The sequence below is a fragment of the Grampus griseus genome (genome assembly GCF_964374135.1).
Source record: "Grampus griseus genome assembly, chromosome: 6".
NCBI classification, from domain to species: domain Eukaryota; kingdom Metazoa; phylum Chordata; class Mammalia; order Artiodactyla; family Delphinidae; genus Grampus; species Grampus griseus.
Genome location: NC_139000.1, coordinates 106385496 through 106399078, shown reverse-complemented (window position 1 = coordinate 106399078; position 13583 = coordinate 106385496). Strand labels below are relative to the sequence as shown.

Below are 13583 nucleotides of genomic sequence, written 5' to 3'. Positions count from 1 at the left end.
AGCAACCGGATTGGATTAAAGTAATTCTCTGAAAGTCTTTTAGATTTGGAAATAATCTGAGATCATCCTTTTTTCATAGATTGAAACAGTGATATCAAAAGAGGTGAAATGACTTGCCCAAGGACTCACCCCAAGCCGGTAGCAGAATTTAGGCTCTGTCATGTTCTCTGACTGCTCCCCTCCCCTCCCCCACCCCACCCCAGCCCTGCATTGTGTGCCACTGGTGCCTCTTTAGGAATGAGCTAAATTCAACTGGCAAGATTCAGCTTTATTTCTTTTATAGATAAACTGTTAGTGACATATCTGGAATAGAATATAAAGATGTAATGCAACACATTAAGAATTCCTTTCTGTGACTGCACAGAATGTGTGGCTAGCTTTTACAATTGTACGCATGTGAACGGTGTGGGGATGGGAGGGATGGACATGAGACTTACCAGAGCTACAGAAAAGAAGGAGGGCTTCCCCAGTGGCCCAGTGGTTAAGAATCCGCCTGCCAATGCAGGGGACACGGGTTCGAGCCCTGGTCCGGGAAGATCCCACGTGCCGCGGAGCAACTAAGCCCGTGCGCCACAACTACTGTGCCTGTGCTCTAGAGCCTGCGAGCCACAACTACTGAAGTCCATGTGCCTAGAGCCCGTGCTCCGCAACAGGAGAAGCCACCGCAATGAGACGCCCGCGCACCGCAACGAAGAGCAGACCCCGCTCGCCGCAACTAGAGAAAGCCGGCCTGCAGCAACGAAGACCCAACGCAGCCAAAAATAAACAAATTTAGTAAAAAAAAAAAAAAAAAAAAAAAGAAGGAGTAATCATCGGTCCCTGATATTGGTCTTTACTTGCCCGAAGGCAGGGGAATAGCATAGATGACTTACCTAAATACCTTCTTAGTTCAGTTCTTTGAAATATTTTGAAAGCGTTTATCACCATCACTTTATAAAGTGTTCTTCATAAAGCACTTTTCTTGAACAGGAAAAAAGAAAAGAGTATATTTTAACCCTGAGTTCACTCATACCTTTGGTTGTTTAATGGCCTGCTACACAAAGTAAGCCCATCATCATCCACGTCCTTGGAAGCTTGTTAGAAATGCAGAATCTCTGGCCCCATCCCAGACCTGCTGAACCAGAAACTGCATTTTTAACAAGATCCCCAGGTGATTCACCCAAACATTAAAGTTTGAGAAGTCCTGCTCTATGCGGGTCTGCCATGAGACTGAAGAATAAGATGGAATGTCTTACACTGAATCACCTTATTTTTAAAAGTGCAATATCTACTCCCAGCTGACAATTTTAAAATATCAAGATTCTGTAATAAAAAAAAACTCCAAACTTAATAACAGCTCTTTTTAGTGGATGATCCTTATAGATATTTCATAGACACACGGAATGCTGGAGTTGGAACAAACCTTGGAAACCGCTGGTCTACCCAGCATCCACCCAAACGCATTCCCAGGCTTCCCGCGCCCCGCCCACTCGCTGCCGCGCGGTCCGGGAGCGGGTCGCGCCTCACTGACGTCAGCAGCGCGCGCCCTCGCCGCTGCAATTTGCCGGGCTTGCGAGGCTCGTGGTTCTAGCTTCTCCGCGAGACCGTCGAGCGGTATCCACCGTCGCTCAGGTCCCGAGGCCCGCGGTGTCACAGGGTCGGCGACATGTCGATGCTGGCTGAGCGTGAGTGTTGGGCTCGGAGGCCCGACCGGGCGCGAGGGTGAAGGTTCCGGGTGACGCGGCGGCCGGACCGAGTGGCGGTGGGCACCGGTCGCCGGCGCACGGTGGGCCGGGGGATGCGGGGGGCCGGGGTCCCGGACGCCCTGCTCGGCTTGCCCTGGCTGCCGCGGAGATTTCCCAGCCCAGCCTTCCCCGAAAGTTAGCTGCGGTCTGCTGGTGAGAGACTGCGAGTGCCCACTTGGGACGCTTGTTCTCACGTTCAGACCTGAGCACGCGAGTGGTGGGTTCGAATGGGGGTCCGGACACCGGTTGTGGGAACCCGGACTGGCTCTTTCACTTCCCCGGGCCTCAGCTTCCTCTGGTTAAAAAGAGGCGGTTGGGCCAGCAGAATCTCTTCAGGCAGTGAAATCCCGTTCTTGAAAGTGTATTGAATCAAGAAAAAGAAAAGCAAAGGGGTTAGAAGCATCAAACACAAGAAGTTAGCGTTTTTTAGGGGAGGCGGGGTTAATGAGTGATTATAAGTAAGACAGTGGCGGTTTTGACTTTAGTATTTGAATTACTAACACTCTACTATGGAAGGAATGTCGGCCTCAACGCCCCACCCTGCCTCAGTTTGCCTTTGACATTTCCCATCACTTTGTGAAGTTCGTTAATTCCCTCCCTCTGGAGAGGCTGTTTAACTTCTGAACGATACCTGTAGCTAAGGCTGCCGGCCACCAGATGGCAGTCGTGCCTTGGTCCTGAAAAGCCGGCCGGTATCTTTGAAAGTGTCTGGTGAGCGAGGAGCAGAAACAACTGCTAAATTTTAACAGACCCAACAGACGCTACACAGGGATTCCATGAAATAAATGCTGTCGGCATCCTCTAAGGGGGTGGAGGAATGGGAACACAAAACGGAGTGGGTAAGGCACCATTCACATTTTACAGGGGCAGAAATTGAGGTTCAGAGGAAAATAATTCACCCCAAGGTCATTGAGGTAGAAAGTGACAAAATTGATCTAGTTATCGCTATATCTTTACGTTCTTGTCACCAGGGTCAGCAGATTTCTATTGTTTTTTAAACAGGGACTTAAAGGAAGGAGTGTGTTTTAGAGTGTGACCCTGTGGGCTCTATATTTCTTCATCTGTGTAACCAGTGTGGCTAAGATTTCTTGTGGTTTTAATATTCTTTGATGTATGCTTAGTTCAGCGTGCACTTGGGGACATTAGCCCTGGCTCTGCTATTCGTTTATGTTTCTTTCCCTGATCAGTTTCTCTGGGGCTATTAAAAACTTCTTTGATTATGTTCATTACTAGGTTGGCTTAAATCAATGAGATGGTGAATGTGAAAATAGTTCAAAGTATGAAATGATATACAGATGTGAAGTGCCATCTGTGGACATCAGCAACTCAAGCTGCATAATTTCATGAGAATATTTTCTGTTCTCTTCCCACCATGACTCCAAAATTTCAAATCTTTGACATTAATAGTATATAATATTTTGTGTTTTTTTAAACAATTTACTAAATTAATGTCAGTGGCATCCCTTATGATTAGATATTTGGGACTGGTGTTCTTATGATAGAAATGAGAAAATAGAAGCATAGAAAAGTCCCAGTCTGCCATTTCACTACCTAGCAGTTATTTTCTCTGATAGTTTATAAAATTGGGATAATTCTGTAGGTACAGTTTTATAACCTACTTTTTTCCCCTAATTAATCTTAGTGAACATTTTCACTTCAGTAAGTATGCTAATTTCCTTTGTTTTCTCTTGCCATATGGGCTATATTTTGTTTTCTTTCATCTTCTCCACAGTCACTTATCCCATTTTTAAAATCTAGTAGTTTGCTTTGTTTCTCAAAAACATTTTTTTATCCTGCATTTCTCTAGTTATCAAATATTATTTTATTGGTTCTCCCCTATGTAAGGTAAGAAATCTCACTTATATAAACGTAAGAGAAGAATTTCATTTATCACTGTCACTTTTCAGTCCTTATTTAATTCAGTCTTAGACCCATATTTTATCAAGATACTACTTTTTTTCATAGACTCTTTTCAAGACCAGTTTTTGACACTTGCAGTTATTACATTTTCTAATCAAATGACAACACGATAGTTAATGGATTTCATTGCATTAAGATTTTATGCTGCAGTTTCTGTAACCTTGAATATGTCTTGAATAATATTTTAATAAGAATATATGAATGATATTTTTTGAGGTCTTGAATATCTGAAAGTGTCTTGGGGCAAAGAAAAAAAAAAATTCTGTCCCTGGCTCTCGGAACTCAGCACACTTTTCAGAGTAAGCTGAATCCTGGCATAAACCTTGTGGTATTAGGCCTGACAGCTGTTGTGTGCAGGGCTGTTTATTGGGGTTACCCTGGAAGTATCCTATTAGATCTCCATGTAGGAGGAGTCCCTGCTAGAGGATGGTTACCCCCGCCCCCCCGCCGTCATCCCAAAGAGTAATTGTGCAGATTCAGGGCACTCTACCCTGAGCGGAGTAGCTGCCCTACTCCGCTGGTTGAGGCTACCTGCCATTTCCCTGGGGAAGAGGAGCTGACCTCGCTGCCTCTCCAGTCTTGTGTCAGCATTAGAGTCTGCTGTATAGACGTTTGTGACATAAACTGTATGCCGTCTTTGTTGCAGAGGGTGAGTGCAGTCATTCTCAAAAATGTTTCCTTCATACGAGCCCCAGTCAGAGACCCTTGGCAGACACTACAGTAGAGACATGAACTCTGACACACACCAGGAAGCAGCCTTACAGAGAGAGAGCCTTGGTTAACAAGGCCCATCTTGTATGCTGTTCATTAGCTGAGTATTTACTAGATAAGTGGTAACTTAGTCACATGTAGCATTTTGGGGTCACCTTTTTTCTGCAAAGCACTCTAAATTGGAGCCCAACTCATTTTTCTTTGTAAGTAGTCTTTTTCTGCCTGCATGCTTAGTAAAGGTTTACTTATTTTTGCTAGGGTGTGGATAGTTACAGATCTATTGATTTTACATGCAGTACACTGAGCCTCTCTGACTGGAGGCTGTTATTTTTGTACTCGTTAGGAGACTGCCACGGCGTGAGCAGCTGTTGACAGTGAGATACTCTGCTTCCGTTGGTGCAGTAGGTGAATGATGATGACACCTGACCTCCGAATTCCCCGCTTGGCCACAGTTTACTTTTGGGTTTCATATGCTTGTTTAATAAACTTTTGGAGTTCTTTCTCTCTGCCATAATTGTCCTTAAAACTATAGCGATAAACTTGAGTTTCTAATGGTCAGTTATTTATATATATTAAAAAAAAACTTGTAGGGACTCAAAGCAGTTCCTCAATTCAGTTATCTTCCTTCTTCTTTTTTTTATCTTTCCCCTTTTCTTGTCTCCTTTCTTCAGCCTCCCCTCCTTTTTCCTTTCTCAGTCATTCATACATTCATTCATGTTTTTCCTGAATGCTTGCTGTGGGCAAAGTGTTTTTCACTTCTTGCAGTGAAGCATAGGAAAGAATAAGACATGGATGTGAGCCTTAAGGAGATTATGGCATAATAGCAAACATAAGAGATGGATAGAAACAGCCATAATACAGAAGAATGTTAATTAAATGACAAAAAAAAGCAGCAGGTAATTTACTGTGTGAGTTCAGAAAAGGGGTCATACGGCTTTAGGGCATTTCTGTGAGAAGGGACGATTAGTATCTGTAGGTTGCATGGAGGGTGACTCTCCCCAAGATCATGACTCGTATGCTGTGAATTAAAAATATAAGCTTTGGAGTTGGTAGGACCTTGGTTTGTATAAAGACTCTGTTTTTTGCTTGGGGGCATTAGGAACATTCTTTCTGTAGGCCTCGGATTTTCTCATCTGAAAAGTGCAGATCTCTCCTCATTGGGTTACTGTGAAAATTGAACCTGAGAATATATGGATGGCATTTGGCACTTAACGTATGTCTGTGATGACTGCTGCTGGTGATAGTGACACTGGTGTCACAGGTGCCTTAGGTTGCTGCCAGTTGCTGAATTGGAAGGCCCAGCTGATGGTACCTCATGTGTTTCGATTTGTCACATTGGGGGGAATATTTTTATTTTAATCTTATAAGGTCAGTTTGTATGTTCAGAATATACAGTTATTGGGGAAACCAGGATAAATGATCCAAGCTGATACTATCCATTGGATGCCAATCTGTATCTAATAAAACATAATGTTTGTTGTATTTATGCAAGTATCGTGTGTATGCATTAGGTATGTGTGTACTTGTGAGGTATTCTCCAGGTTTGAAAGATAAGTTGCTAATGAGATAATTTGTCATTTACAGGTCGGCGGAAGCAGAAGTGGGCTGTGGATCCAAGAAACACTGCGTGGAGTAATGATGACTCCAAGTTTGGCCAGAGGATGCTAGAGAAGATGGGGTGGTCTAAAGGAAAGGTATCTTGGGGAAGAGCAAAGAAATTGGAGGCAGGCAGAGAGATTTCAGATCAGGAGAATACATCTTCCTTAGGAGACTGGGAGAAATTATTTTGGATCAATAAGTGATTTTGGAGAAATAATTAAATTATAATGACCTTGTGATGATAGAGTTAGAACTGAACACAAACGTCAGCTGTCTTTGTTTATTGTTTAGCCTGCTGTGATTTTCATAAATGGTGCCTTTTAATGAGTTGCGTTTGGAATCATACTTAACCATCAGAGTTTCATGTTGCTTAGAGTAAGATTTTATTCACCCTTAAAGCTAGACTACGCATTTTCTCCTTTGTCTCACATTCCCTTTATTCCTGACTCACGTAGGACTTCTGCTGATACCTCTGCACTTAAACGGTTCTTGTCAAGGTCTTTAAAGATCTTGCTGAATCCAGTGGATCCTTTTTTGTTCTCACATTACTTTATCCCTTAGCAGCACTGGACATAATTGACTTGAAATACCACTGTCTTGGCTTCCACAATACTGCCCTCTCTCCCGGTTTTTCGTTCTCCGTTACCAGCCACTGCTAAATTTTTGTTGCTGGCTCTTCCGCCTCTAGACGTTTGAGCTTTGGAATTCCTTGCGGTTCAGCCCTAGTCCCTTCTCTGTCCTCATCTCAAGTAGATCATTTTTATTATAAAACTCTTGATTCCCCCCCGCCCCCCACAAATCTTTTTCTTCCCAAGTTTTCCCCATTTTTGCAAATAGCACCCTATCACCTTACCCAAACCAGAAACCTGGGAGTCGTGCTTGATTCCTTGACCTCTCTCACTTCCCGAATCCCCAGCCATTATTCCTCTCTATCCGGGGCCCCATCCTGGACCAACCACCGCCATTGCTTGCCCTGATCAACGCAGCAGCCTCTCAGCTGCCTCCCTGACTCCCTTCTTTTCCTCCTCTGGGCCATTTGCCATACAGCAGCCTTAATGAGCTTTTAAAATACAGAAATTAGATCATGTCATCCTTTGCTTAAAAGTTCGGTGGTTTCCCATTGTTTTAAAAAATAATACCCAAATTCTCCCCATAGCTTCCAAGGTCCTTAAGGCCTGGCCCCTTTGTATCACCTTATTTTTTCTCCATCCACTGTGCTGGAGCCACTTGGGTGCCATTTAGTACACCAGGCGCTCTGGGACTCTTTACAAATGAGGGTTAGTGATGCGGGGGACTTGGGGTCCCCTTCCTCAGTGTTGTTTTGTAAAATTATTTAATGGAAAGCACCATAGACTTTAATGCCTCTGATGGGCTTCTGTTAGTTTGGCAGTAGCACTCTGCTTTTGAGCATCAGAGGAAGGATGTTCTCCTTAGTGTTTCCATGGTCCTTGAAGTGGGTCACAGGTTGCAGGATTGGCATTCATTATTGTAAGTGCATCCTTGATATTACAGAATCTTGTAAGAATCCATTAGACTGTGTCCTCTTTGAGGACAAGGATAATGCCTCCTAGATGTTTAGTGATTAATCAAACAGTTGATGAAGGAAGAGAGGTATTTTTATACCTGATAAAAATGCTAACTCTCTTTGTGTTTAATCTCCACAGGGTTTAGGGGCTCAGGAGCAAGGAGCCACAGATCATATTAAAGTTCAAGTTAAAAATAACCACCTGGGACTAGGAGCCACGATCAATAATGAAGTGAGCAACAGTGTCTGCTGGGGGTTTTCCTTGCATAATTGATATTTTTGTCAGTGTAAAAAATTTAATCCAGTCAAATTGATCAGTTTTAAGCTGTTCAAGCGTGTATCATACATGTTTTCAATAACTAAGGAGCCCATAACTAAGCTGCTGGGCATCTGTAACGTGTCATCGTTTTGCCTCATTGCCCTATGGGATTCTTTACTTGCTTATGCATAAGAGATCCAAAGTAGCTTTATTGCTGAACTTTGCAAAAAGTGTTCTTTTTAAAGAAATATTCATTTCAGGACAGAGAGGAATTTTCATCTTTACCTGCGTTATAATATTAGCTTATATTGTTAAAATTGATGGCATTTCATTTTGGAAATACTGAAAGAAAGTGGTATTCTTTTCCTGTCCCGTTGTCTGTTTCTGACTGTTGGTGTATAGCACGTGAATTTATTCACATTTCCCCTTAAAACACTGACACTTTGAAAATATGACCCTGTAATTAAAAGTTCATGGCTTACCCTGCCTTTCATTTTCAGTATCATTGCTCACTGTAGAAAGGATCTAAACCGAAAGCTTTGTTCTTACATTTCTGCAGCCAACAGAATCTGGTAGGAAATCTGGGGAATTACTTTAGGTAAACTGGGTTACATTGCTTAGTTCAATAGGTCAGAGTAGTGGACTGGAGCAGCTAAAATTGTTTGGGCTAACAGCTAAAATCTTAAACCACTAAAGGAAGAGTTTAACATATACATGTTGTCAAATCATCATGTTGTACACCTAAAACTAATATAATGTTATATGTCAACTATATCTCAATACACTTGAAAAAAGGGGCAGGGGAGTGTTCTATTTCTGAGGACAAAATCCAAGACCAGTACTTCAAAATGTTTGGAATGTCACACACTTACTAGACGGAATGTTTAGCAATATCGTCTATTTTCATCAATTAATAAACACACCTTGGACAATTTTAAAAAAAAGAATTTATGTAAGGTTGATTTTGAAGGTAGTTTTGAAGAGGTGGATATACAGATATACTTAACTTTTTAGGAGAAGCATTGCCCGGTAAACCTATTCAATATACCTTAACCTTAAGCATTCTTTAAAAAGTACGCATGAGGCAAGTTCCCGAATTGAAAGCCTGCTCCCCACAGGTTGATATTGTTTTGGAGATGTTCATTCTCTTTTAAAGCTAGGTCGTCTTTGTTACGATGAGCTTATTAACTGAGCCCCTTATAAATGGGTGCTGATTGATTCAGGGAAGCTGGAGTCCTTCTTCCTCCGGTCCGCACTGCTGTTTTCTGAAATTGGGGTGGATGCAAGCAAGCAGAATTGGGCAAAATATTTTCAGCTCAGATGAGCAAAGAAGAGAGCCCTCAAATCTGTCACTGCTTTTTTCCTTTGACCTACATAATTTTCCCATAGTGAAAAAAAAGATATTTTATTTTGCTTTATTTTAACATTTAGCACACAGGTTGCCTGTTGTTTATTTGACTGTAAGTTGACTTGATAAGTCATCTACATTTGAAGTCAGGGCTTAAGCTTCCAAGCTCCTCATTTTTAATAATGATATAGATAAATTACATTTCAAATTATACTGTTTCTTTCTCATTCAAATTTATAAAATAATATTTTGGTGAAACATTTAAAAATTCACATTAACTACCAGATTTCCCTGATTCCAGTATATATCTATCGCAGCTTAGGTAGACTACAGGCTTGTCTCTAATTGAGTTTTCGGTATTTTCAGGACAGCTGGATTGCTCATCAGGATGATTTTAACCAGCTTCTGGCCGAACTGAACACTTGCCATGGGCAGGAAACAGCAGGTAAGGAAACTTTGCTTTTTATCCATTGGCTTGTAGAAGACGTAATCTCGATCTCAGATGCTTTTGTCAACTCTTTTTTACTGTAAGCATCCTATATCTGAAAGTTAATCGATTGTAGCTCTCACAAATAGTCATTTCTGTTTATGTTTTAGGGGTATTCTTATTGAATTAACCTTAGTCATAAGCAAACACGTTTTTCCCCATTACGAGTTTGAGAATGATAAGGTAAAGCTTTTATTCAGTTTACATTTCTCTGTTGCCTTTCCCTTATCCCAGCCTGACGATGTCCGGGGTCCCGCAGTTCCGGCCTTGGCCCTCTCTCATCTTTCCTTGGCCCTGACTCTCTTCTTACGCCCTCCAGTCTCATGGGGCGATGTGTGGTGACCACTGCCGCACTTCCCTCTACTCCTTCACCCTCTCTCCTGAACGCCCTGCTCAGTGTCTGCATTCAGGGTGTCGTCGACTCCTGGCACCTAGCAGGTCCAGACTCCAGTTCTGTACCTCCCCCACCTGCACCCTGCAAACTGTTTGACACCTGTAGCCCACAGCCTGTTTTCTCCACCATCTTCCCTATTTCAGTTGATGTCAACTTCATCCTTCCAGCTGTTCCAGCCAAAGAACTTTTTCCACTAGGAAATTTTGTTGGTTCTACCTTTACAATATATTCAGACCCTGACTGCTCCATGTCACCTGCACGGTAACCAGATGGTCTGAGCAGCTGTTATCTCTTGTCTGGATTATTGCAGGAGCCTCTAAAGCCGGTCTTCTCAGCCACGGCACTGCTGATGTTTTGGGCTAGATAATTCTTTGCTGTGAGGCATGTCGTGTGCATTTTAGGATGATTGGCAGCATCCCTGACCTCTACCCGCAAGGTGCCACTAGCACCCCCTCCCCCTAGTTGTCGCCACCGAAAATATCTCCAGATAGTGCCAAGTGTCCCCTGGGCAGAATGCCCTGGCAGGGAGCTGCTGCTCTGAATTGATCTTTCTCCATCCACGCGCAGACTCCTCCAGCGTGTCTCAGCCCAACAGCCAGAGTGATTCTTTTAAAATGTAAGTCCGTTTGTGCTGCTCAGGATAAAAGCCGAAGCCCCTGCAGCGGACTCGCAGCCTTACACAATATGGACCCTCTCTGACTTTGTCTCCTACCCTCCCCCTTCTTACCAGTTCCATCCTGACCACACCGACTCCTGTACTGGTTTCTGAATACACCAAGCGTGCTCCTGCCTTGGGGTTTCGCACTGGCTCCTCCTTCTCTCTAGAACACTCTTCCCCCAGATAGCTTCTGTGCACCTTCTCAACAAGGTCCACACTCAGTTGCCAACTTAAAACTGCATCCTGTTCCTTAGTTCCGTTTTTGGAAGTCAATTGAAAATTGGTAAGAAATAGCAGCATGAGAATATTATTGAGAAACGTGTAGTAAGGAAAATGAGAAGAACCAGCTAAGAGTGCGGGGTCAGGGGACAGGGCAGGGAATCGCTGCACTTTTTGTTAACAGCTTTGTTGAGGTGTAATTCACATGCCTACCATTCACCCATTTACAGTGTGCAGTTTAGCAGCTTTTAGTATATTCAGAGTTGTCACCAGAACCAATTATGAAACATTTCATCACCCCCAAAAGAGACTCTGTACCCAGTAGTATTCATTCCCCACTTCCCCCAGCCCCCCTAGGCAACCATTGATTTACTTTCTGACTCTAAAGATTTGCCTATTCTGAAATCAAAACTGCAATGAGGTATCACCCCACACCGGTCAGAATGGCCATCATCAGAAACTCTACAAACGGTAAATGCTAGAGAGGGTGTGGAGAAAAGGCAACCCTCTTGCACTGTTGGTGGGAATGTAAATGGATACAGCCACTATGGAGAAGAGTATGGAGGTTCCTTAAAAAACTAAAAATAGAACTACCATATGACCCAGCAATCCCACTACTGGGTATATACCTGAGAAAACCATAATTCAAAAAGAGTCATGTACCACAATGTTCATTGCAGCTCTATTTACAATAGCCAGGACATGGAAGCAACCTAAGTGTCCATCGACTGATGAATGGATAAAGAAGCTGTGGTACTTATATACAATGGAATAGTACTCAGCCATAAAAGGAACGAAATTGAGTTATTTGTAGTGAGGTGGATGGACCTAGAGTCTCATACAGAGTGAAGTAAGTCAGAAAGAGAAAAACAAATACCGTATGCTAACACACGTATATGGAATCTAAAAAAAAAAAGTTTCTGAAGAAACTAGGGGCAGGACAGGAATAAAGACGCAGATGTAGAGAATGGACTTAACATGGGGAGGGGGAAGGGGAAGCTGGGACGAAGTGAGAGAGTGGCATGGACATATATACACTACCAAATGGAAAATAGATAGCTAGTGGGAAGCAGCCACGTAGCACAGGGAGATCAGCTCGGTGCTTAGTGACCACCTAGAGGGGTGGGAGGGAGACGCAAAAGGGAGGGGATATGGGGATATATGTATACGTATAGCTGATTCACTTTGTTATAAAGCAGAAAGTAACACACCATTGTAAAGCAATCATACTCCAATAAAGATGTTAAAAAAAGAAGATTTGCCTATTCTGGACATTTCATATAAATGGAATCTTGCAACATGGGTCTTTTGTGACTGGTTTCTTTCACTTAGCATAATATTTTCAAGGTTCATCCTTGTTATAGCATGTATCAGTACTTCACTCCTTTTTATTGCCACATAGTAGTCCACTGTATGGATATTCTACAGTTTGTCTGTTCATCAGTTGAAGGACATTGGGTTGTTTTCACTTTTTGTCTATCTTGAATAATGCAGCTTTGAACATTAACTTACAAGTTTTTGTGTGTACATATATTTTAATTTCTCTTGGGTTTATACTTAGAATGGAATTGCTGGGTGATACCAGCAGTGTATGAGGGTTTTAATTTTTCTGCATCTCAGCCAACACTTTCTATTATCTGTCTTTTTGATTATGGCCATGCTAGTTGGTGGGAGTGGTGTATCTAATTGTGGTTTTGATTGGCATTTCTATAATGGCTAATGATGCTCAGCATCTTTTCACATGATTATTGACCATTTGTGTGTCTTCTTTGAAGAAATATCTATTCAGATTTTTTGCCCATTTTTAAGCTGTGCTATGTGTCTTTATGGTTGACTTGTAAGGATTTTTAATATATACCAGGTACAAGTCTTTTATCAGACATATGATTTGCAAATATTTTCTCCAGTTCTGTGGGTTGTCATTTCACTTTGTTGAGGGTATTATTTGAAGACTAAGGATACAGAAATAGATAAAAAGACTCATCCCCCCTCTGAAGAAACTTCAAATCTAGTGTGAGAGAAAGAAACGAAGTAAATACCAAAATAACTAGATCTCCCAATTTTTTTTCAGTTCCTGAATAGTTGAGAGAGAGTAGCAAAGATAGGAGGGATTTATTTGAAAACTTATCCAAATCTCTTTGTTTCCTAAGCTTTTTCTTTCCCGTCAGGTATTCATAAGTTTGCATTATTGATGACTTTAGGTGGCTTCTAACACACAGGTTTGGATACTGAATGTGCTGTTGGGTTTCATAAAGTAGACAGCTGAAGAAAGTGTAGCCCATAGATTAGAAGGTAGTATCCGTAATGCAGGCGTGAGAGGCGAAAAGATGGAGATATGGAACAGCAGTTTAGATGGGGGAAAAAGTGAGAAAATCTAATATCTAATAAAAGTTCAGCAGCACAAGAAGAGAGAGGATGGAACAGAGGCAAAATTTAAGGAGATAGGGGCTTCCCTGGTGGCGCAGTGGTTGAGAATCCGCCTGCCAGTGCAGGGGACACAGGTTCAATCCCTGGTCTGGGGAGATCCCACATGCCGCGGAGCAGCTAAGCCCGTGTACCGCAACTACTGAGCCTGCGCTCTAGAGCCCATGAGCCACACCTACTGAGCCTGCGTACTGCAATTACTGAAGCCCGTGGGCCTAGAGCCCGTGCTCCACAACAAGAGAAGCCACCACAGTAAGAAGCTGCTCACCGCAACTAAGAGTAGCCCCCGCTCACTGCAACTAGAGAAAGCCCATG

The 13583-nt window shown here is 42.6% G+C and overlaps 1 protein-coding gene across 1 annotated transcript in view; it reads left to right on the top strand.

The window, feature by feature from the left end:
- Window positions 1-1533: 1533 nt before the first annotated feature.
- PINX1 (PIN2 (TERF1) interacting telomerase inhibitor 1) overlaps window positions 1534-13583 on the top strand; it is an 83469-nt gene continuing 71419 nt past the window's right edge. The window contains exons 1-4 of the mRNA XM_082656845.1: window positions 1534-1664; window positions 5940-6049; window positions 7619-7711; window positions 9453-9531. Coding sequence (XP_082512971.1) covers window positions 1646-1664; window positions 5940-6049; window positions 7619-7711; window positions 9453-9531 — 301 coding nt within the window. The 5' untranslated portion in view covers window positions 1534-1645. The remainder of the gene's footprint in view (window positions 1665-5939; window positions 6050-7618; window positions 7712-9452; window positions 9532-13583) is intronic.